The 25,503-nt window shown below is 46.0% G+C and overlaps 1 protein-coding gene across 8 annotated transcripts in view; it reads right to left on the minus strand.

Annotated features, from left to right (window-relative positions):
- ST6GAL1 (ST6 beta-galactoside alpha-2,6-sialyltransferase 1) overlaps positions 1–25,503 on the minus strand; it is a 126,532-nt gene that overhangs the window by 19,596 nt on the left and 81,433 nt on the right. For 4 of the 8 annotated variants that reach the window (XM_028100937.2, XM_028100935.2, XM_088025076.1 and 1 more), the window contains 3 exons: positions 13,430–13,565; positions 9,032–9,667; positions 1,896–1,993 (listed from right to left, as the gene is read on the minus strand). In XM_028100937.2, the coding sequence (XP_027956738.1) occupies positions 1,896–1,993; positions 9,032–9,617 (684 nt within the window). In that variant the 5' untranslated portion in view covers positions 9,618–9,667; positions 13,430–13,565. Of the gene's footprint in view, positions 1–1,895; positions 1,994–9,031; positions 9,668–13,429; positions 13,566–15,315; positions 15,476–22,197; positions 22,305–25,503 lie in introns of those variants that run through there. The other 4 variants (XM_028100936.2, XM_028100934.2, XM_028100941.2 and 1 more) reach the window with 4 other exon arrangements.

Here is a 25,503-nt window from a genome sequence, read left to right on the forward strand (position 1 = left end):
ATCCCCCAAACCCATCTCAGTGTCGGCCCACATGAACGTAAGAACAGCTATCCTCCATGACGTACGTGCCGGGTTCTAGCTGCTCTGCATGGTCTTCTCGCTCATTCCTCCTAACAACTTTGTGCTGTGGAGAAGGTACTGCTATTCTCCCCTCTCCACACATGAACAAATGGAGGCATAAGTAACTGATGCAAGATCATTTAGCCATTAAGAGGCAGAGCCAGGGTTTCAACCCTAGGCAGGCTTACTGCAGATCTATGTACTGACTACCACATTCTACTCGGTCCTGTCCATATTTGTGAAAGGGGTGGAGGGAGGGAGGCAAAGGTGGATTCAGGAACCACAGAAGTAGAGGTTACACTGTAGCACTTCCTGAGGTGCTCTCCAGCTCCAGGATTTCTCTGGGGCACGAAAAGGAAAAGGAGAAAGAAGGGAAAGCTCATCCCACCTCCTCTGCCTGATTTTCTAGACTTGCCAGAGTCCAAGCAGCCACGAAGCTCCAGCCTCATCTCCCTCTATAGGGCAACACAAATCCATCCCCACCCCCACACCGGCCATACCTGTTTGGATGTCCCCCTCATTTCCCATGTGTCTCTGTCCTGCCAATACCACTTCTTAGAATGCCTCCCTATTACTATTTCTCCAAATCCCGCCCATATCTCAAAGTCTAGCTCTGGTGCCATGTCCTCCAGAGAGTCTCTTGCTGACCAATCTATTTCTTTTAATCTGCCCTCTTATAGTTTATAATAAAAGTAATATAAAAGCCCAAAATATAAGGTTGAATAATAAATAGCAATTGAAAGCACACAGAGTCCACTGAGGATATTACAATGACAGAAAGTGCTATCATTATCAAGGGATTTGAGAAAGAACAGAAAACAAGATGGCATCCACTTGCAAAGAAGTTAAGTTGATCAATCCAAGTTCCTTCATACAAAGGTTCCTAGGACTGTGGGCCTCAGATGGAAAGTGGGCCATGCAAGAAGCAGCTTCGGCCCAGCTGGTGAGTTCCTGAGGGGCAGGCAGTGAAGAGATCTGAGAGAAACGGAAGTGGAGCCTTATGGCAGAGGAGTGGAGAAATGCGGGTGTATTGGAACAGTACTGAAAGGGCACTTAGGATCACTCCCAGGATGTGCTCCATGCCCGTGGAGTCCTAGGCAATGTACAGAGATTACACATTGACATGTCAACGACATTGACATAAAAACACCTGAGGTTTATGTGTTTACACAGGAAACAATAAACCTCGGTGGTCATGAGTGAGGTGAATGGGTTTGCAGACCTCTCACGCTAGTTTTGATATATGTGTCATCCAGTTTTGTTTTTGTTTTTTACCACTAATTAAAATCTATTAACAGAACTTTGTGGCAAGAGTATTCCTCAAGTCCCCATTAGTTCTGAGAAATCAGCGTGTACTACCTGGAAATACTTCAGGAAACTAATTCTCTAGGGCAATTCATGAGGCAATACGTGAATTCGAGCGCCATGTAACACATCATCATCTAGTGATGATGTTTTACAATACTTGTATACTATTTTACAGCTTATCAAACACGCCCACATTCATTGCTTCTCTTACTTTCCCCAGCATTCCTCACTCTGATATTCTCTGCCATGTTGTCCCTCATGCAATAGTCCAGATAAAACCTGGCAGCTATGGGGACAGCAGAACTCTCCTTTCTTGGGGCACTGGACACCTCTGTTAATGCCACCTAATGCCACAGGGGCTTTATCACGAACACGTCCCCAGGTTGGGTCTTGGACTCCAGGACTCAGGAAGGTCATGGGACTTAATTAACTTGGCGGCTCTGATGTGTTTCCAGCAGGTGGGGTCTACATTAGAGCCCACACTGTGGTCCTTCTCTCACTCCAGATCTGCACAGAAGAAATTTTACCTGAGAGTTCATCAGGCGAATGGTGGTTTTCGTGCCCACATCTTGTTGGAAACTGGCTGTGGGCGCCCCATTAAACCTCAGGACTGCATCATGATCATCTATAAACCACAAGGAAACAGAAAAGAGGTGATGAGCACCAGCAACATGCAGGTACAGAGGAAGGTCTGGAGGGAGAGAGGGCAGGAAGAAGGGGAGGGGCAAGAGAATCATACTTCCCAGTCTCTATCCCATCATGGTCCCCGTCGGAGGGGAAAGGATCATATTTGTACGGGGCAATCTGGCAGTTTGTAGACAGATGACCCACTGTCCGCCTGGCCCCTGCAGAAGCTAACGAGGCTCATATTGGGCATCCCTGAAATCCCTTCCCATGACTCCAGTGTGCCTTAGCACAGCAGAGAGGTGCCCGGGGCTGGTGTGCTGCCTCACGTGGAATAGCGACCCCAGCCACCAAACGAGCAACCCAAATATTCTCTCGGTATTACCAGTAGGTCATACTTCCATCCCCGTCAGGAAAAGGAAGAAGCGACCATAAGCTCAGTGTCACCCACAAGTGCAATGTCCCCACAGCACTCGGAGAAGCTTGCAGTGCTCAGCAAATGGGAGGGATTTACTATGGTTTCCAAGACAACTCCCTAAGTGTACCATTAGGAACCTGAGGCCCAGGAAGGGTCACAAGCCCGGGTGCTGACAGAGGTAGAAAAGGAGGTCATAGATCAAAACTGAATCCCACATTTTCTGTCGAAAAAGAAGAACTCTTTGTCAGAAACAATGTCCTAAATCCAGGCAAGATCAAACAGACCATGTTTTTAAAAATCCATTTACTCCCTGGCTCTAGGTCCCTGTCCCGTAGCTGTTTCAGCAGAGTTTGAAAGACTTGGAGAAGTTTCTCTATGTGGCACTGACCAATCTTCTGGGGGAGAGAACTAATGACTTTTAAGATCTAGCTCAACCTTGAGCCAATGTCCTAGGAGCTCATCCCAACCTGACTTGATCAAGCAAGTTTGAGGCTCACCACTGACATCTGCACAAGGTTTGGAGGTCAGCCCAATTTTCTGTTGTTCTAGTTCCCTCCCTGTGGGAAATTTATTTGGGGTGGCTCAATTCAAGATGATCTGAAAAAAGAATACTCACAGAATTAAGGGATGAAAGCCTCCCTCTTTATTTCATTTCTAACATAGGTTTTGAACCTCAGGAATCTAGACATATCTAATCTAGTCACAAAAATAACCCTATCTCAATCCTAGGGCAAATTTCATCAAGATGGTTTGAAAATTATATGAGATGTGCAGAGTCCAAACTTTATCAGCTTACAGGGCAGGCACCCTGAACTTCAAAGAGGGCAGAAGGCACACCTTTACACAACTCAGATTGCAACACGTTTGTCAGTATCGGTCACTGGCTTCAAAAGTAACCCAGCAGTAATCACACCAGAAATGCAGATCCATCAGAAACGTCCCTCGGTCAGCTTCCCCATTTCACAGGTGAGCAAATTATTAGTGTGGGCATCCCAGGACCACCACATGACAAAGTCAGATGGAGTCACTAAGAATCAAAGTCACTGAATAAAAGGACTATTTACAATGTTGTAGGTAGGATTTCAAGAAATCAACAAGGAACGGCCAATACCCCGGGGTCGGTTGCAGAAGTGGCCCCTACTACCCCCCACATCTGATGTGGCCAGAAGAGCAGGGGCCCTGAACTGAAGATGGCCACCTGTCGGGAGTGGTGGCCCTGAGGGGAACACGGCTCCTGCTAACGTCCAGCCGGCAAGAAGGGAATCAATACCCCATCCGCTCTTTCGTCCCTCCCTCTGACTTCTCGGCCTGAGGGAAGAGAGAGAGAGAGAGAGAGAGAGAGAGAGAGCAGGCCTCAGACAGAGAGGCTGCTTGAAAGGGGCTAAACTTTGAGCCGAGGGAAAGTAGCAGCCCATGGGTATTCTGCAAGGAGAGAGCTGGGGGGGACAAACACCCCGACTTCACTCTCCTCCTTCTCAGTTTTGGAGCAGCACTTCTGTTGTCTGGCCCCACATAAAAGCCAGAGGGCCAGGAAGCCCAGTTGACACAGTCCCAAATTCAATGTCCCAGGGCACAGAGTCCAACAGAAAAGGGAGGAGCGTGGGTTTGTAGGCATAACGGAGAACACCCAGCACAGGAGGCTGACGATCCCTCCTTGGTATTGACCATAAGAAAAGAAAATGCTTTTGTTCACTAAACAAATACTGATTAAGCCCCTCCTCCCCATCAGGCACAGTTCTAGGTGCCAGAGACAATGGCCGTGAACAAGAAAGACAAGGTCCTTACTCTCAGAGATTTTGCAATCTACAGCAAGGAGCAAGCCAATAAATACAACCACCGACACTTGAGGTAATGACAGACTGTGGCTGATGCTATGGCACAAATAAACTAAGCGGTGTGACAGAGATGCTGAGGGAATGTCCTCTGGAGAGAGTGACGATTCAGGACACACCTCGGAGCTGAACCCAAAGGAGGGCCGAGCATGGGAAGGGTTCAGGGAAGTATATTCCAGCCAGAGGATGCGGCACTGTCGGGACCCCAACGGCAATAAGGACCCGGCTGGAGACAAGTGAGTGAGGGCAAGAAAAAGAAAAGACGTAGCTACAAAAGCTGGCAGGAACCAGGCCACACAGGCTGTGGAGGCCAGGTATGAAGTTTGGACTTTATTCTAAGAAAGAAAAGAATCAGTCGAAGAAGAAAACTTTCAAACAGGCCACTAAGTTCAGAAAGAAAGAGGAGAGCATCCTTGTTGGCCAAACTGTCCTTTGCTATTGAAGGCGGAAGAAGTTCTGAAATCAAATGGGCCTCCAGGAAATCACCAGGAGAAATCCACAGCTCCCAGGAGCCTGGCAAACGAGCCTTTGCAAGGGGAAGGCTGCAGAAAACAGGGGCCACCACTTCGGTTGAACTTAGAATTAGAGGACAGGAAAAGACACAAATTAGAAAATGCAGAAATAAATGCACCATGATAGGCACAGGACATAACTGCATGCCTAGATTACTCAACAGAATCGGCTCCTTAGTGAATTCATCAATACACCAAAACCCACTGCCTCTGGGTATAGTAACTCTAAATAGCTGGAAATTGTTATGAAAGAAATTTTATCACAATTTAGACCAAGTTTTTTTTACATTTTCAAAGTAGCTTAATGAATCATATAATCATATTTGGAAGGCTATATTCTGGTCCTGGTTAGGTAAACTCGATATAATATAGATCCGGGCCGGGAAATTATGGCCTGAAGGCCAAATCTGGCCTATTCTCTGTTTTTGTAAATAAAGTTTTACTGGAACATAGCCAGGCCCATTCATTTACTATGGTCTAGTTTGCTTTTGCATGAAGACGGCCGAGCTGAGGAGCTGTGAGAGACACTGTATGGCCTCAAAACCACAAATATTTGCTGCCTGGCCCTTCACAGGAAATGTTCGCTGACCCCTGATATAAACAATCATACTTTCTGAGCTCCACAACCCAAGGATGTCTTCTCAGTCCTCACTCTGCACAAGAACTCCATCTGCCCCAAATCTGCCCAAACTCCACTCCGCTTGCCTTCCATCATACAGCAAACACCTGCTTCTCCCTGGGCCTTCTCACTGGCCTTCTGAATGTCTCCGCCTTCCCTGTGCTTTACCCTGTCTATTAAATGTACACTTTCCCCAGCCTTTCTCCTCAGCCCTCTCTCCTGGACTGCACCTGTCACCTCGGGACAAATGATTCCTCAATTTCATCTCCTCCTGCCTGACCCTTCCCTGGAATCAAATACCCAACTGCATAGATATCTACTCAGGGAAATCCACAAATACTTGAGATTCAGCACCTCCGACACAGCACCTGTACTCCTCCAGAAGCATGCTCCCCTGTAATATGAGATCGCCTGCTTCCAGGCTAGAAACCCTGGCTCCCGCCTGTCACTCAAGGTCATTTCTAGTTAGACACCAATTTCTGTCTCTTCTCAAATCAAACTCGTTCTTTCCACCACCACGATCACCGCTCAAACAGGCCTGGCACTTCTCACCCGGAAGTGGCAGTAATCTCTAATAAGAGATTACATAGCAGTCCCCATAGACAAGGGGGTTCAGAGAAATGAGAAATCTCTCCAAAACACACATGATCCTATCACTTGCTCGCTCAAAACCCTTCTAGGACTCCTGGCTTAAAGAATGAAACCCAAAGTCTTGATTGTGACCGTCCACATTCTGTAGGAGCTGACCCCTGCCTACCTTTCTGGCCTTAGTCAGCCCCCTTCACCCTGCAGGGTCCCACACACTCTGCACTTTTCCCCCACGCAGGCTTTGCTTCTTGCTTTTGCCTCAACTCCGAATGCGCTTCTCCTTCCCTGTAGGAGAGCAAGCAAGCAAGAATATCATGGGATTTTTTTTTAACCTGACAAGGGATTCATCACACCAGAAATTTTATTATAAAGCCATAACCACAGGCGCAAGAACAGAGGGGATGAGCATGTGGGCCTTGGAGTCGAAAGCCCCAGTTTCAAGTCCTAGTCCACTATTTACCAGCTGTATGATCTCTGAGACTCAACACTTAGCTCGCCAGTTCACTGGGAACAATAATCGTCCCCATATCACAGAATTCCTGGGAGGATTCAAAGGCAAGGCACGCTAGGCTCACAGCAGGTGCACGATAAGCATTACTCCTGTCGGTCATAATGTTTTTCAAATACACTACTGTTTGACCTGAAAACTCAAACCAATCTAAGATACCTTACGGGTACATGTATCAAAAATAATTGAAAATGGCCGTGCCCACCGCTGGCTGGCTTGAGAGACTGCTGGAGACACAGTACATTATTACAATCCCTCCAGTAAACAGTTTTGCAGTGGACAAAAAAGAGCCACAAAACTTATCTTACTTTGGTCTAGCCCCACAGCTGTGGATATTTCCCCTTTAGGCAGTTAAGTCATCTGCGCAAAAACCCTGTTAGCAGTACAGCTTTAAGAGCAAACAATTTAAAGCCATCCAATACACTCAATAGTCAGCAATAAGCGGGACAAATTCCAGGTATAGTGGAAAGGCCGTGCGCCTGGGATGCTGCCTGATAGTCCCAGGCCTTCAGCAAAGGGCCTTCCCCGTCTCTTTCCCCTTTGTATTCTAAGCTCCTGCTCCATAAGGTTGAAAGCTCCATGAATGAATACAAGAATGAATGAATTCCTTAAAACATCTGTTGGACTAAATGCCCAGGGGAATGCCCTATTGAAAGGGCAGAACACCGGAAGTCCAACATGCAATGTTCATTACATCTCAAGAGCAAAGTCTTTCTAGGGAAATACATACTTGAAATTCTAACTGTAGTCTAGAGAAAAAGATTATTTTACTGTGTATGTACATCACTCCAAACTTTCATGGAGTGCATCAAGACTGTAGTTCCGATTCATAGAAGTATCAGGCTCTGCTGGAAACCGTAACCCAGTTCTGGCCAGGCTGTCAGTGATGAGTTTACATGAAAAAGAGGATCCGCTAGCACCTGGGATATTCGAAACATTACTGTTATAGAGCAAAAATCAGGAAGAAAGAAAGGAATTTAGTTCCATTACGAGTGAACAAAAACTAGTCACACTGAGCTTCTAGAAAACAAAGTCCAAAAGAAACCAAAAAGGCAAAAGCAAAAGTTGGAGTGGGGCCAGTTATCTTGGCAGCCTTTATTAGTGAGTGCTGCCTATTTGGGAAGGCACAGAATGTGATCTCACCACTTCTTCCTGCTCCAGAGAATCCAATTTGGGTCCTCTCTCCTGTTCTTCCTTTGAGAGCCTGTGGTTGGTTTCAGACCATTTTTCCTGGCAGTCACAGGAAGGGAATAAAACAGGAGACGTATGACCTTACCTGCTCCAATACCTTCCAGAGCCTGCGAGAAGAGCAAGGCTTTCTGTACTCTCCTTCCTTTAGCTTGATTCATTTCACAATAATGGAAAACACATTCTCTCAAAATAAGGATACTAGGGAGCCCTAAGCCCAAAGCCCTAAGCTTTGTGTTGTACACATGTTTACAAACATGTGTACACTCCTACAGAATGTGGACGGTCACAATCAAGACTTTGGGTTTCATTCTTTAAGCCAGGAGTCCTAGAAGGGTTTTGAGCGAGCAAGTGATGGGATCATGTGTGTTTTGGAGAGATTTCTCATTTCTCTGAACCCCCTTGTCTATGGGGACTGCTATGTAATCTCTTATTAGAGATTACTGCCACTTCCATCTTTGTTAACTGTGAAGGATTTAAAAAAAAAGCAAGTTGATATATTCTGACCAGTGACTTTTAGCCTTTTTTGGGTCACAGACACCTCTGAGAATAATCGACTGGAAGCTATGGACTTTTTCTCTGGAAAAATGTACAGACTGACTTACCGCACACAAACGCACACTGTATGCACACCTAATCCACAGGGATTTTGCACACAGCTTTAGGGATTCGTGAACCCCCTAAAGTTGGTCCACAGTCCCCACGTTAAGAATTCCTACTCTAATTAATGATCCTCAAACAGAAAGCCTGAAAATTATTCAGGTAGTTGAAGCCAAGAGAGACAATTAATCCTCAACTAGCCAGTAAAATTACAGAGTTTAAGGACCAGAAGAGACAGGAGAAATCGGTGCTTCTATTATTTTTAAAAGTCAGTTTCCAGTGTGGTGCCTATTGGTAGTGGCAGAACTCACTTTTCCAACAATATCTTCTGTAGAACAGCACTATTCTTTTTCAAAGATTTTGTTTATTCATTTGAGACACAGAGATACAGAGAGAGAGCACGAGCAGGGGGAGAGGGAGAAGCAGGCTCCCGGCTGAGCAGGGAGCCCGATATGGGGCTCGATCCCAGGATCCCGGGATCACGACCCGAGCCGAAGGCAGACACTTAACCATCTGAGCCACCCAGGCGCCCCAGAAGAGCACTATTTAAAACAGAGAAAAGCAAAGCTGTTCTCACTGATAAAGATGCCGGGAGCCTGGATGGATCCCCACCCGTTCGGCTGCCCCCAGGGTACCTCTCAGTCACGTGAGAAGCCTGCAAAACACTGAGGTGGGCCCACTGTGCTAGGTCACAAGCGCTACTTGGGCCGCTCCTTTCCAGTCCCAACCACACACCCGGCCCCAGAGGAGCAGCGCTAACACCCCAGAACCCACCTATTTCTCGGCCCAGCTGGGAGGACTTCAGCGATCCGGCTGATGAGACAACAGCACACCTGCCCCATGGCCCAGCCTTGGTCCTGATGTTCTCCTTGGGCAGGAAACCCTCCCATTCAGAGGTGTTGAAGGGAAAATCTGTGGCCTCTACCATGGAGACATTCACATGGTCCCGGAGGTGGCAGTGCAGGGCCTCTGCGCTGAACTTGACACCTGGCCCTGGCCCCTTATAGGACACTTTGTACTTGTTCATATTCAGATAATTCCTCCAGATCTTCTGCAGCCTGGGGATGAGGTTTTTGGAAGAGCTGTCCTTGTTCCATACCTGGAAGGAGACCTCAGGCTTGGCCTTGGCTGGGCCTCGGGGACTGCTGAGGGCCTGGCGGCCCCTGGGGGACTTCTGGGTGCTGCTCAAAGTCACAGCCTGTTTCTCCAGACCTCTCAACAGCTGGAATTCCTTTGTTTCCAACTTAAGGGAATCATAGTAACTCCCTTTCTTCTTCTCCTTCCACACGCAGATGACTGCAAACAGGAGAAAGGCCAGCACGCAGCAGCTGAACTTTTTCTTCAGGTTGGTGTGAATCATAATGAAAGATGTGTTCAGAGCAGCCACTCTGTTCTGAGCAGAAAACAAGCCTAGAAAAGGTAGGATGAGGCAAAAAAAAAAAAAAAAAAAACACCAAAAACCAAAAACCAAAAAAACCCGATATGAACAAAATCTAAAAGCAGTGACAGGCAAGAGGTGGGGTGATGAGCTGGGCAATGGAGTCAGAGTGAGGAGACTCACTTCCAGCCTTTGGTCTACCTCCCACCAGGCCTGCAGCCTGCAACAACTTGAAGTAAACATTCCGCCTCAGTTGGGGCTTTGAATGTAGACAGCAGTCCTCCGACGCTCCCCTTTTCCTCTCCGAGCCATGAACACTTTCTGTATTCTCCTGCCGTTCCTTTTTACACCCTGACTCTTAGTTTTGTGTTGTCTTGCTGTAGCTCCCTGACTGCACCCTGAGCTTGGTGAGGTCAGGAACCATAGCTTACACACCGCTGGACTCCTGGGGCCCTATGCTGTGTGTTCAATGAACACATGCATGCTTGAAAAACTAGGAGAACACTAGGAGGAAAAAGAAGAGCAGGATGACTGGTCTACCTCGCAAGAATCCAAACTGCCTACCATCCTAAGGGGCCCTGCATCCTTTTAAAATTGCCAGACCTCTGTCCACAGACAGTGCCATAGACCTGTGGCGTATCTCTCTAAGGCCTGTGATGTTGGACTCCTGCTTGAGAAGTAAACCAATAGTTAGCTTACAGCATAACACCCGGCTTCACAGAGTACCCTGCAAGAGCACTATCAAGTGGCAGGAAGCTGCCTCACCTTGTGGTAAAGGAGAGGAAATCTTGGTAAGACAGCAGACACGTGACAAATTAAGGAGATAAAAGCAAAGATGCATCAAGTATGTAAGGGGTTATTTCACCTAATTTCTCCATAGACCAGGGCCCCGCCACGCACAGCTCCAGCCGGCACCATGTATGTACGTGATAGTCTAGTAGGAAGGGCATCCCCCGAGCTGTGCAGAGAGGCCTGACCACCACTAGCCAGGAAGGTGTTACAATCTCCGTATCTATAGATTAGTGGCCTAAGGCTCTGAGAGGTTAAGAGAAGTGCCTAGGATCACAAAGCTGAGTAAACGATAGCACTAAAGTTCAAATCCAAGAGCACTTGATTCCATAATCCATGTTCTTTTCAGCATAAGCATGCACAGAACTGCTGACCGTCCTGGCAAAAGGATTTTTTTACAAAAATAGAGCCTCATAGTCCCCTTTATATCTGGGTAAAGCCCTACTTTGTTTTCCCAGAATTTATTGCATAACTGAATGGAAGATGGAAGTACTTTGAACTCAAACAATGTCTGTATCTTCTGGAAAACATTAAATTCTTTCTTAAATAATTGGGTTTATTTACCTTAGTGAGTCTAAGCAATCACCCCTGGGGTTTTGCCAACCCACTAGGGATCCATAGTTCCTTCCTATGGAGCCCAGTGCTAAGGATACCCGGGACAAGGGGTAAAAGTACTGGACTAGGGATTCACGAAACCTGGGTCTCCCCCCATTCGTGGTGACTTTGGACAAGTCACTAAACCTGTCTCTACCTAGGTTTTCTGCAGAATAATCTCTCTCTCACTCACGGAGTGCTGGGATGACCAGCAGAAATGGTATTTGAACTAAGTCATTCCAAAGGCACAGGAAGTGTTCTGAACAGAGACCAGAGAGTAACCCCTTTGGCTGGAGGTCATGTGGAGGCAGTGTGGGACAGGGAGAGATGGCAGAGTGGAACACTGGCCATGACTCATCAACCCGAGCTCACGTCCTCATCTGAGACTCTTTAATGTAAGTGACATCCAGACCATTCCTGGAATCTATGGGCAGACCAAATCGTGCTTCTTACCACCCCGGACTTCAGGAACGGGTGGCTCTGGGGAGAATGGGCGCTTGCCTTGAGCTGCAGAATGTGGGAAGTGACAGAATGTACACAGAGGGAGAAAAATTCGGACGTGTGGTCATGAAATGGGGGAGGGGGGTTTGTGGCAGGTCAGAAAACTGATCCCTTGGCTATGAGAGCTAAAGAACTCAAGAAGAAGGGAATGGAGCATTTAAGAAGTGCCTACAATATGGTAGGCACTTTAGCTGCAATGTTGGATTTCGTATTCACTGCAACACTATGGCATAGTATCCACAGCCCCACTAGAGAAAATGAAAACACTGAGGCTTAGCAGAGTTACAGGGCTTCCCCAAGGTCAGCAGGTCAGTCAGTGCCAGAACCAGATTCCAACCCAGGTCTGTCTGACTCTAAAAGTTCATGGTCTTTCCACTAAAAGACAGGCATCTGTATTAAAAGACAGTGAAAAGTCAGCATTGACCAAACAGGACTCAGAAATGAGGGGCTCTGCAGGAACAAGTCAATCAGCCGGGCAATCCCAGAAAAACCCCCTTGGCCATGGGCATGCCCCAGCCCTCACCCTCGGGCACTGTTTTCCCCTCAGGCGGCCCCTTCACAGTAACAGCCTTACGAGACCCAGAACACCCCTGTCATGTAAGCAGAGCAAATTGTATTGGCTCCATTTATAGTTGAAAAAACTCAGGTTTTATATCTATCGATTTATTACTTATTTATATGATCTCCAAAGTTGCACAAGTGATTTGGAAGTGGTGCAGTTCAGAGTTGGGACTTAACTTTTCTGGTATATGCGTGAAATGAGACAGGAGGTAAGGAGGCGGGACCCGATTCACCGTGTAGGAACTAAGGCTCGGAAGGGGATGGTGGTCACCTTCCTGGCAGCACCTATACTCCAAGGTTGAGGGTCCCAGAAAAGAAAAGCTCTTCCAGAGAGCCCTGAACAAGAGTCCTGCCACCTTAAGACAGCCTTAGCCTTCAAGGTCATGGCCCTGGCACACTCATCTGAAAGCTCACCTTGGGGCTCCCCAGGTGTCCTGACACCACCCTCTGTTAAGGCTCCAAGTCCACTCTCTGGCTGGAGCTTCTGCTCATAGACAACAGAGAGCTCCAAGACCCTTTATCCCCTCTCCAACTTCTCTAAAGAGACAGGGACTGAGGTGGTTCCCTCTAAGCAGCCCGAACAGAAGGAAGGGAGTAGTAAATTTTTCTCCCCTAATTCTTTGGGAAAACATATCAAGCTTTGGATTTTCCAGATGTCTTAGCCTCTGGGTCTTTGCACTGCTGTCGTCTCTCCCTTGTCCACTTGCCTGGCAAACAGACAGGGTTAACTTTCTGCTTCCGGCCTCCCATGGAGCACCCGCTCCTCCTTCATTTCTAGTGTTTAGCAATGCTCGCTTTTCCTGCTGACCCTGCTAGAGGGGACCTCCTCCTGGCTCATGCCTGAAACCCCAGCATCCAGCACAGTCCCCAAAATTGACTGGGTTTTCAATAAAGCATTACTGAACTGATGCGACTGTATCAATAAATCCTTACTACCCCCACTGGATTTCTAGAAGAATCCAGTCCCACCTACATTGTCACCTATAAAGAAAAAGCCAACCCTGAAGCAACAGAAAGAAAATTTCAAAGTAAGGTTCCTGCCCTGGTTTACTCATCACTACATGCCCAGTACCAAAGGCAGGGCTTGGAACAAAGTAGGTGCTCAAAAAGGGTGGACTGAATCACAGAATAACTTCAAATCTCACACTTCCCATTTATAGACACAGCGAAACCACCTATCCCCACCCCTCACTGAATCAGAACCAAACAAATACATGAAGACAATAGCGAAGCTGTAGTCAGACCTCGAGACGCTGACTCCTGGCCAGCACACTCTACCGCCCCATTTTTTAATTAGGAATGTACCCTTTCGCTGCCCCCCATAGCCCATGCCTCCAGGTATTCCTTACCTGCTTTTGGCTAATCCCCCTGGGGCTGCAGGCCCTTCAGGTCCTTAGGAACCAGTGCTAGTCTCCATGGGAGGAATGTTTGCTTTATTGGGTCTAGAGGCCAAGGCTCATTTTTCTCCGGATGATCGAAAAACATCTGCAAAGGCCAAAAAAAAAAAACAAAGAAGAGGTAAGAGCTGGTTTCCAGCAGGGGCAGGGTTAAAGATTAACAAGGCAGACAGGCCCCTCTGCAAGTTTCCTGGCCTCCACTACAGCTCAATCCAGGAAGCCTGGAGAGCTCATAAAAAGAAACACAGAGACAAGAGCCCATTATAGGTGCTGTGCTCAGGGTCGTGAATAGCAGAGAAGGCATAGAAATAGCCTGATACTAGATAAGAACATGCTAGAAGGATAAAGCAGGCACCACAGACCAATCTAGGAAGAAAGGATTGTTCGGTCACTGGTTACACAAATAGTAATTTGGGGAGAGAAGATTCAGATCACCCCTGAATACACTCTAGACAATTATTTATTATCAAAGAACACTTTATGATATGTGAAATTTCAATCAGTATAATGCTAACTGGAAAAAAATAAGTTGCCAAAGTTGTATAGAGTTGTATATAATATTCTAATCAAATCCAAAAATTTTTTTCTTCAATGTACATGTAAAAAAGAGAAAGGACTAGAAACAAAACAAAATAAGGTAAGCCTGGATGGTAAAATAATGAATGTTTTCATGTTTTACAGTTTCTTGTATATTCCAAAATTTCTAAAATGTATATGCATTACTCTTGGTGTTAGAAAAAAGATTATAAAAATATAATTTTAGAAAGCTGAAAACAGAATTCTATGTTTGTCAGCTCTTCTGATGGAATGTAGAAAAATAGTAAAAGAAAACTTCGATAGAGTCACTTGCAAGAAAACTCCCACTTGTCTCCAAGAAAATGATGTAATTAAAAGGACAAAAAGAGTCCAGCTGCACAAAGGGTAAAGAGAGTCAAAGCTTCTCAAAATAAACAGGCCCCTCGTGAATGGACAAATCACAAAATTGAAAACATAAGTAACTGGCATATAAAATTATGGTGAATCTTGAGAGAAGCCCAAATAGGACAACTGGCATGTTAAGATGCCAGTTTATAGAATTTACCTGAGGCAGCAGTTTTCAAAATGATAATACTCATTACTGCCCTGGTTATAATACAATTGGTATATTTTGAGAGAGCAAGTAGAAATTAACTTAACCTTTTTAGAAAGTAACCAGGTCAAAGAATTAAGAGCTTTTGACTTGCAGGAAATAAGACAATAAATAATTGAAAGGAGAAAAACAGGATGTATCTCGGTGTCTTTGCAGGTAGAGGACTCCCAACCTTTCACAGTTGTGGTGGGGTTTGGAGGAGGGTCAGCGGGATAAAGAATGAGTTTTATAAAGCCACATGCACATGCACGAAGAAAAATAGTTTTCAGCTGGGAGATCTCTAATGGTGAAAACCTACGGCTAACAACTAAGGCCTCAGCAAAAGGGAAATAGTTAAACTAGGGTACATCCACCTGATAGAGAGAATACACACACACACACATATAACAATATTAATTAATTTAAAATATATAAGGTAATAACATATATCAATAATTGTGTGTGAATTTATGTAGCAATCGGGGGGAAAATTCTTCAAATATTAAAACAAAAAGAGTGCAACAGAGAACGTTATCTGTGCATACATCATTGTGACGAAAAGTTACTCAAGTCCAAATATCTAGAAAAAATGTATGTGATAGAGACCTGAAAACAGTTGAGGAACAAGCTGAGAGAGGACTTCTCATCTCTCAGTCTGACTTCCTTTATTGTGCTCCTTATGTTAGTGGAGTAATGAAGGCGAAACTGTTAGGGACAATATTGAAAATACCTTGTGTATCAACTCCATACCCGCTGTCGGGCTGGTCTCCAAGCCTGTCCTAAGAGATGCAGCATTCACAGAGCGCAGAGGAAGCCACGGTGGCCACAGCTGGCTCCCTCCCACGACCGAGGGAGAGGCCCCCGCCCGGCAGGCCTGGGGCTCAGACTGGCGGGTGGGCAGGTGTGGGCAGGCCCTGGGCCTGTCTGACAGGGCAAAAGTGAGAGGTGTCGTGGTGATCTTTGTCAAAAACTCAGGGCTCTCCTCATCCATTCAAAGCACTAGCTCCCAGGCAGACTCCCGGGAGAGTCCGAAAATATCTCTGACAGCCCTACCCTTTGCCCTGTCATGGATGTTGCCTTTGTGGCATGAGTTTGCAATTACGTGGGCATTCATATTATTATTTGGTTACCATCTGCCTCCTCTACTAAAAATGGAAACTCTTTCCATAAAAAGCTTGTCAGCCTTCTTCGCTACTATCTGCAGGGCCTAGAGGAGTATATGGCAGGTGGCAGATAATAATTGTTTGTGGAGTGAATGAAGGATCAGCAGCTCTTAAGAGGTCTGTGCTTTCCTCAGGCATCACTGATGGAAAAGGTTCTTTCTTGGCACCCTCATAAGGAACACCGCGGGAAGCCCACTGCTCTGTAGATGACGCCTCTTGTTTATGCTGGTTCGCATCCCCCAGTAAGTAAGCTGCTGGGGCGTGCGACTTTGGTTTGAGTTCAGTGCCCAGATAGCAGAGGAGTGCAGCTAACGCAGATCTTCCTCCCCCTACCAATCACATCTGCTCAGAACAACTTGCCCTCCTAGGAGATAGCAACCACTCCCTGCTCTTGATTTCTAAAAACCGACGAGCTGAAAGAAAGTAGCACAACTGTTGATGTACATCTATGGTAGGTGATGAGAGTCTTCCAGAAACAGTCACTGCTGCTCATGAGATTGCAGCCCTGGTGAACTTCAACCCGCTGCAGAAGTTATAACAGAGTCCTCAATCCTCCAGGTGAGAAACTTGAGCAGTCATGACCGTAACAGCTACCGTTTATTTAGCACTAGCTATGTGCTCAGCACTGACTAGCTTCAGGGTTGAGGGTCAGAGCTCTGGGATTAGACAGATCGGGGCAAGAGTCCAAACTGTCTCTCACCAGTTACATGACCTCCCGCAAGCTACTCAATCCTCTAAGACTCAGCTTCTTTATGTGTAAAATGGGAATAATAATAAAAGAGCCAGTCTCGTAGGACTGTTTAAATAATCAAGTAAGTTAACACACCCAAAGGGATCACAACAGGGCTTGTGACAAAAATTATACGCATCATTTCATTTGCTTCTCACCAGGCCCTACCCTGTGTGTACCATTACTGTCCCAAATTACAAATAGGGAAACTAAAATAGGGAAGAGGAGTGACTTTCTCAGCATTAACTCAGTTATGGCACTCCAGATGCCCTGTGCTCTTTCATCTTCTGCTGCCCTGCAAGGAAATTCCTCCCGACGAAAGGTTCTTTCCTACCCTGTTCACATGGGGTCACACCCACTCAGCACCTGCACCGTCCCCAGCACCAGCTTAAGTGCCCCTGGGCTCTGAACACTTTCTTGACTCCACGGAGGTCGGCGCGACCCCATTGTGCCCGTTCTGGCTCTCGGGACACTATGTGACACTTATCTGCTTGCAGATGGGATATCCCACCCAGACTGACGGTTCCTTTCAGGTTTATTTCTGGCCGCTCTACATCTAGCCAGGTTCTAAGCCAGAAGAGGGACATGCTCGGTCACGTCTGAATGACAGAATGAAGCTAGCTCTGATACCACTGCCCCATCCCCCATATCCTTCAACTGCTACACCCACACTCACTCACACACCCATCACCTTTGGTTGCTAGAATCCCCTTGGCAGCCCTGTCGCTGCAGATGTTCATTTTGTCTATTGGGTACACTGAGTGACAAGGGATTTATCATCTCCCGGGGGCACACAGAGCTATGTGAACAGCTCTGCCCCTTAGAAGGTCTTAAAATGAAGAGAAATCCCTCCCCCCTGCCCTGTAAAAATAAATCCAGTGGGTTAAGCGCTGAGACACGAAGAGCCTGTGCTCAGTGCTGAGAACCTCACGTGCACCAACTCATTTCATCCTCGCACAACCCCGTGCAAATGCCGCCGCCTGCTACCTGCCTTGGTGAAGTCATTTCCCCTCCACCAGGACACTCTTCTTCATTCCTTGAATATCTTCACACCTGGCTCACTATAATCCTCCGCACACTATTTCTGCCCTGTCTTTGGGGATATCAACATTCCAGTCCCCTGGTCTCTCAGTTCTTTGTTCTCCTCTACTCCAAAAATGGCGACTTTAGCCACTCACCCCCAACGTTGTATCTCTGATCTTATCATTTTCAAAAAATAACTCCACAGTCTTGATTTCAGGCACCACCACCCTCAGTCACCGCTCCTATCTTTGTAGTTTAGCCCGACTAGTACTGACCTCCAACTATCTTCCTGTGGTTGCTCCTACCACCTTCTCACTGTCTCCCACTTCCTTCATGTCCTCACTTCCCTTCCTACCCAGCTTCAACTCCATGGTCGGTCATTCAGTTGGCCTCTCTCATCACACAATGTTGGATAAATCCCAATCCTGGTTAAATCCAACTCTCTGTCCTCCCCTACACCTGCAAGTATACAGCTGCATGGCTAAAGAAATCACAAAATAATACTTAGGGATTTCACTTCAAGTTCATGATCACTAACTGCAAGCAGCTCCTTCATGCTTTCTAGAAATCACATGTTACTTTTCTGGTCAATTCACCCGCCAGTTTCCTAGAGGACTATCTGACTTTCTCCCCATGAAAAGTCCCCTCATCATCCCCTTCCCTTGATGAACTTGCTACTTATTCATATGGAAAAAGGAAGCTATCAGAATAGAATTACCACACACACAACATACCTTTGTACCACAGCTACTCATCATACTTGCATTCATGCCCAAATGACCTCTTGTTGCTACGGATGAATTGGCTGCACCCAACACATGGAATACCCAACATTTGTTCATCTAGGTCCTGTATACTCTTGTCTACTTAAGGATATTCTTCTACAAAATCTCCCCTTTTTCTTCTGCATCATATGTAGCCCTCTTTCAAAGATCATGCTTATCAGCACACAGACAAGCTATTGTTTTTCCTATCTTAAACACACACACACACACACACACACATACACACACACACACACAACACCTCTCTTAAGGCAGACACCACCTGACCCTGATCAGTCTTAGCCTCACTAAGAGTGGGACACCTAAACAGTATGTGCCTTCTGATGTGCGGCGACATGAAGCATACAGCACCACCTCTGAAAAATTCTCACCTGAAATGTTTAATCTGTATATAATTAAGACTTTATGTGTAATCCCAGTTTTTAGAAAACACAGGAGAAAGAAGAACAAGTTACAGGACACCACAGAGAAGTTATAAGACAAATCCAGAAAGCAGGGCACTCTACAGAACAACTGATCTAGTTTCAACAGGTCAATGGGCAGGAAAAACAAATGGCTTCAAAGACAAAAATATCACATGCAATGTGCAGACTTTGCTTGAACCCTGATTTGAACAACACACCACTGGGGATAAATGGGGATATTTGCATATAGATTTGGTATTATATGATACTTAGAAATCATTATTAATTTTGTTAGGTATAACAATAAGTCTTATTTTATTATGATTACATAATCTGGTTATGTTGGTTTTTGGTGGTAGTTTTTTTTTTTTTTTTTTTTTTAAGTCCCATGCAGGTGAAGTGGTTAGAGATGAAATCTACTTTAGCACACTTCGGCCAAAACATAGATGAAGCAAATATGAAAAAATGCAATGTCATATAAAAAAACATGTTCAAATTAAGCTATGTAAGGAATAAAGAGTGATTTGCAGACTCTTTTTGGACAATATCATTTGGGAGTGGGCAGAGTTTGAAAGAGCTTGAGAAGAAAATATAGGAGACAATTTTTCTGTTTTGCTGAAGGAATTCGCTCCAAAAGATACAGGACTTTACAGCAGTCACAGATTTAGCCATGGCACGAGTTCTAAGGAAGTTTCATTTCCCTGTCCCTCCTGCGCAACTTCTTGACCTCATCTTAACTCCCAGCTCCTGCATTCTTTCCTTTGCAGTAAAACTCCTTGAAAGAACTGTGTGCAGTCAGTGTTTCCAATTTCCCTCTTCCCATTTGCACTGGAATGCACCCCAACAAGCCTCTCCCATCTCTAGGAAACTGCTCTTGTTCAAGCTCACCAAAGACCTTCATGACTCCCGTGTTGCTAAATAAATGGTCAGTGCTCGGTCTTCATCTTGCTCAGCTCATCAGCAGTATTTTACCAAGTTGGTCATTTCCTCCTTCTGGCTTCCAAAACCCACACTCACTCTCCTAGTTTTTCTCCACCTTCCTGGTCATCCCTCAGTAGTCTCCATTGCTCATTCCTCCTCATCTCCCCCATCTCTGTGCACCAAAGTGACCCTAGATTCTATCCTCTGTTCTATCGACACTCGTTTACTGGTTGTGAGCACCCTGGGTGGTCTGCTTCCCTCCACCCAGCCTGTCATTTGCACTCAGTACATGTTTGCGGACAGGTACTGAAATGAGTTGAGAAAGCAGGTTCTGTCCGTGAGTTTCTATGGAAAGGACCTTCTTAAGAATTTAAAAACAGGGCGCCTGGGTGGCTCAGTCATTAAGCGTCTGCCTTCGGCTCAGGTCATGATCCCAGGGTCCTGGGATTGAGCCCCGCATCGGGCTCCCTGCTCAGCGGTAAGCCAGCTTCTCCCTCTCCCACTCCCCCTGCTTGTGTTCCTTCTCTTGCTGTGTCTCCCTCTGTCAAATAAATAAAATCTTAAAAAAAAAAAAAAGAATTTAGGGCCACTGGGTGGCTCAGTTGGTTAAGCGACTGCCTTCGGCTCAGGTCATGATCCTGGAGTCCCGGGATCGAGTCCCACATCGGGCTCCCTGCTCGGCAGGGCGTCAGCTTCTCCCTCTGACCCTCTTCCCTCTCGTGCTCTCTATCTCTCATTCTCTCTCTCTCAAATAAATAAATAAAATCTTTACAAAAAATAAAAAAATGAAAAAATATAAATAAATTATTTAATTAATGAGAAGTTAAAAACAGCAACAACAACAAAAAAAGCCGGCTGGGGATGGGGGTGTAGACTAAAACACTGCACTCACTTGACCATCTCTCTAACCTCTATTATCCGTGAGTGGAAGCAGCATTGCACAGAGCATTCATTGGTGGTCAGACTGAGTACATCGCGATGACCGAGTGACTCGTTGAACTGCAGATTCCTGACTTCTCCCTCAGTTGTTCTGACCCAAGCAGTCTGGGACGGGGCTCAGAGAGGGGCATTTAGCAAGCATCCAAGTGACGCTGATGTAAGTGGTCCCCCCTGCACACCACGCTCTGGGAAACGGGGCACCATTCCTCAAAGCGAGATCTGCAGTTTGGGGCTAGTTTGAGAAAGCTTTCTCAAGATCCGGCATGAGAAGAGGACAGATAGCAAATGTAATCCTCTTTTACACTAATTTGAAAGAGTAATTTTATGCCTATTGAATCTAACAATCACTTTAAAAATAAGGCTTATATTTTAAATGTCCTTCATTTCACTATTCCAATAAATCCTTTTCATTGTATTTTAGAAACTACTGATGTGTGACAGGTTGTGGGGGGAAAACCTGATTCTTCATGGACAGTTTGCGAAGCCCTGGCTTTGGAGAAAGAGTTCAATGCTCTGTCATCTCAAAACCCCAGATTCAAATTCTGGCTTTTCTATCTGTCCATTAGAGGAGGATAGGCCAGTTCGTCAACTTCTATAAGCCTGGTGTCTTCATCTGTAAAGGATGGATAATAATACCTTAAAATTTGCCCCTGCAGGGTTGTGGTGACAATTTAATGATAGACTTTATCACTTCGTTGCAGCTAATAATTAGTGAGCTTTTACCGTGTGCTAAGTGCTTTCCATATGGTAAAGCTCCTGTAATTTGGCAAAGCTCCTTTAATTCCTGCAGCAACGAGTGCCTGAGGCAGATTCTGCTATCAGCCACTTCCACAGTCCCCAGCGAGGTGATCCAGGCTGCTGACTCACTCCCAGCCCTTAGCTCCTGAGTTCTATCAGCGGGAGCCAGCATAGGTCAAAAAATTAATAGTTATGTCAAATATTTCCGACAAGCCACAATTTTGCTCAAGTTAGAAACATGTTAAGCAACAGGAAACCAACTTGTAGTTGATCAACCTGCAGAGAGAGTGAAAGGAAGCCAGGAGAGATTTTAGTGTCTAGGGGTAGCTGGGTTTGCCAGTGTTTACCTGAGGGCAAGCCCAGCCTCTGAGCTAATGGTAAGGGAGAGGGAAATCCTGCCCAGATCAAAGCCCTGAAGATAAAGGGGCTTTCATTCCTGCTTGCCCCAATTGTTCCAGACCCAGGCTGCAAAAACTGTCTCTTAACAGAGATTAGATCTTTTCCCAGCCAGGCAGGCACTGATGGAGAAGGAAGGCCTGAGTACATTTCCCTGAGGTTTTCGAAAAGCATGAGGACAGAGCTCGGTGGGGGGTACTGAGTCCCCGCCACAGATGGTGCAGCTGCTCTGTGGTTTCTGACCAGAGCCAGCCACTCCAAACAGATGAGGAGAGCTCTGAACTCAGGATGAACAGAGCCACAGCAAAGGGAAGTCATGGGCCATTTGCTACTGTCTTCAACCTTGTGCCTTCCATGGTTGTATATTTGTAGAAATATTTGCCTTCCCATTTGACAGGTATCTGGCTGAAAGGAGGCACTTCGCACCCTACCGGCTTCCTCCCTGGCTGATGCCCACTGCCCAGTACAAGCACTCAGAGCCCCAGCCCGAGCCGGTATCTTGCCCAGTCTTACCACACCATGAACCACCGTGCACTCCACTCCACCAGTCAGAGTTGAGCCAAGAAAGAAGGAGCAGAAAAGCCTATAAGGCGGGTTGAACAAGCACTGCACGCCTCCCAAGCAACAGGCCCACCCCTTTTTTCTTCAACCCACACCCAGCAGAGAAGCAGAGAGAACAGAAAATGGGCCTCCCTCCTCCTCAGGAAGTGGGACTGTTTCACCTCCTCTTAATATTTAAAAAAGAATGATGTTTATATGATAGCAGTTTTTACACATACAAATAGGTATAGGGAGTAACACAATGAACTTGATTTCAGAACCCAGCTCCAAAGAGTACCAACAACTTGCCAACTTGATGTGTTCCCCTCCCCCTCTTCCTTCTCTGGTGTAATTAAAAAAAGCAAATGTCAGCCCTCGAATCCGTCTCCATCACCAGCTCTTCTCCATTGGTGTTCCATGAGAAAATGAAGCCCTGATGTCCTACGACATCCATTTATGTCATAAATGAACTTACCTCGATGGCATCCAGGACGGTATTAGCTATGTGCCATCCTTGGGGGACGTGGGACCAGAGGCCCTCAAATAATTTTCTTTGGAGCTTAATTCTCTATAATATGCCACACACACCCTGGGTTCTGCCAAAAAATACATGAGGATATATATAGAACCACGGTGCCATTAATACCCAATCCACGTTCCAATTTTTACCAGTTCTCCCAAAATTTACACGAAATTCCTTAAATGAGGATCCAAACATTTTGTGTGGATGATATACCACTCTCAACTTTCTTTTAATTTATAGTAGTTCCCCACACCCTTATTTTCCTTTTTTTAGGACATATATTTGTGGAAGAAATGAAGTCGTCTGACCCATGGAATGTGCCTCGTACTGAATCTGGTGGAGGACCTCCTTATGGTATTGTTTAACTTACTCCTCTCTGCTCTAGTGTTTCCTGTAAATGGAGTGTGAGATTTCAAGGCTTGTTGAGATTCCGTGGTTTCAAGTGTAATGGTTCTCCCAAGTTTTTTATATGTAGGAGGGTCTAAGTCCTGGTTGTCTAGGGGAGTTCAGGGTAAGGGACATGAGCAGAGAGGCCTGAGCTCCTCCACTTTGCAGCAGTCCCAGAGTCCGTGAGAACAACATGCACAAATACTTAGAGAGAGGGGCTCATTCATGCTTCCAGTGCTTATTGCCTACCGCTATCCAACCGCAGATATGGCCGTGCAGAAATCAGCCAGAAATCCCACACCCCCCAGAACTTGCCTTCCAGTGAGGGCAACAGTGAAAGAGTAAAACAAAATAAATATGTACGTGATGCTTTGCGGATGGATAACTGCCATGCGGAAAATTAAAGCAGGGAAGATGGAATAGGGACAGCCAGGGTGTATGAGGGCAGGGAGATCAGTGTTAAATTGGATGGTCCAAAAGCTTCACTGAGAAAAAGGCATTTGAGCAAAGACTAGAGGGAGGTGAAAGAGGGGTCACACAGATTTCTGAAAGAAGGCGAATCCAGGTGGACGGAACAGCAAAATCCCTGGGCAGGGGCAGGAATGACCTGTTTCAAGAACAGCATGGAGGCCAGAAACAGAGGAGGTGAAGAGAAGGGTAGCAGCCGATGAGGCCAGGAAGCGTTGGGAGCCAGATCACCTAGGGCCTTTGACTGGTGTAGGAGTCTAGCTTTCACTCCGAAGAAGGCTTGGCTGACTTAGGTTTGAAAGGGATCATTCTGGCTACTGTGCCGAGAATCAAGAGCTGTACATAGCAAGGGGCAGGAAGTTAAAAAAAAAAAAAAAGAAGAAGAAGACTTTTCGAAAGGTTATTGCAACAATCCAGGTTAAAAAGGCCACGAGCCATCTACTAAGCTCCTTCCTGGGTGCTAGCAATTTAGAAATGTTACCAAACTGAATCCTTACCAGCACCCTATGGGGCGGGCTATTAAGAATCCTCTTTTATAAACAAAAAGGAAGCTCTAAGAGTTTAAGCCATTTGCTCAAGATGTCATTGCCAATGGTCAAACTAGATGATTCTAACCCCCCAAACTGCTCGTGCGATCCAACATATGTCTCTCTACTCAGGGCCCTTCAAAGGGCTCCTAAGAGCCTGGCTGCTTTCAACTGCCATGGCTGGTCACCATCTTGGGCCTTCTGGCGACACATCTTTACTCTGCCCTGATCACCATCTCCTTAACCCCTCAGTGTGCAAACCTCATCCTCCTCTGTACCTTAGAAACTAAATTTTCTGTCCCTAGAGACCCTGAATCCCTACTGCCCCCAGAGGGTACCTTAGTGAACCACAATGCCTCTGAGAAGCAGTCCAATTGTCCTGGCTTCCAGAAGCCTTCACCTTGATGGGCTCCCCTTTCTTCACTTGTGCCGCCTGGGCTGCCACTTAATCTCATAATGACTCCCCTTCCTGTTTCTCCTGTCAAGGATGGCTGGCTGCCCCACCAAAACTGTGATCCTTCTGCCATTACAGAGTTGTGGCTGAAAGTGGCGGCCCAGCCAGGGATTACATTTTCCAGGAAGTGCACATGCACGCACATACACACCCTGCATCTAGGTGAGACCAGTGGACTACGAAAAGTGAGCAAAAATACCAAGTGCAGCTAGCATTACCCCAACAGAGCTTCTTAGTAGAGACTTCCTGAATTTTTATTTCTACTATCTAGGAACAACAGCAGAATTCTCAGCAATATATTCTTCCATCATCCACACAGATCTCTCCTCACATCAGCACTTCCCTAGCAGAGGGAAGTAACAGGAGCTCCCCTTAATGTAGTCAAAGCCAGAGGTTCCTGAATTCTTCCACACCAAGGACACCTTGTATTTGTTTCCTCCTGCTATGATTGCCAGGTTTTAAAAGATGCTATCAGCCAAAGTTAATTAAGAATTTGAGTTCTTGTTTGTTATCAAATGAACAGAGATACTGCTGCCAATAAGAGATTCTGATCAGCATGAGATTGTCATTGTTATCACAATCAGTTGGTAAAATTCCAGCATGATACAAAGAAACTGGATAATTTCCTTGGTCTGTATGGGGTTTTTCGTTTTTTTGTTTTTTGTTTTTTTTTAAATAAATGTGCTTCTGCTCTCTGGCTTTTTGAAATACTCCAAGCGTCTGGTGGGTCTCTGGAGACCCTGGGCAAGGAATTCTGGTTTGTATGGCCCGAAACTTACCCCCAGTAAAATCATACCTTTCTGATCCCAGCTGGCCTCCTGAAAAACAGGTTTCACTGGTTGGCTAGATATGTAGGGTGCTTAAAAAAACTACCCACAACTGCCCCCAACTAGGCAGAATTAAGGCATTCTTATCTGGAA

Source organism: Eumetopias jubatus, unplaced genomic scaffold, assembly GCF_037043125.1.
Source record: "Eumetopias jubatus isolate StellerSeaLion01/CBP00866 unplaced genomic scaffold, mEumJub1_p1.0 scaffold_1, whole genome shotgun sequence".
In the NCBI taxonomy this organism is placed as follows: domain Eukaryota; kingdom Metazoa; phylum Chordata; class Mammalia; order Carnivora; family Otariidae; genus Eumetopias; species Eumetopias jubatus.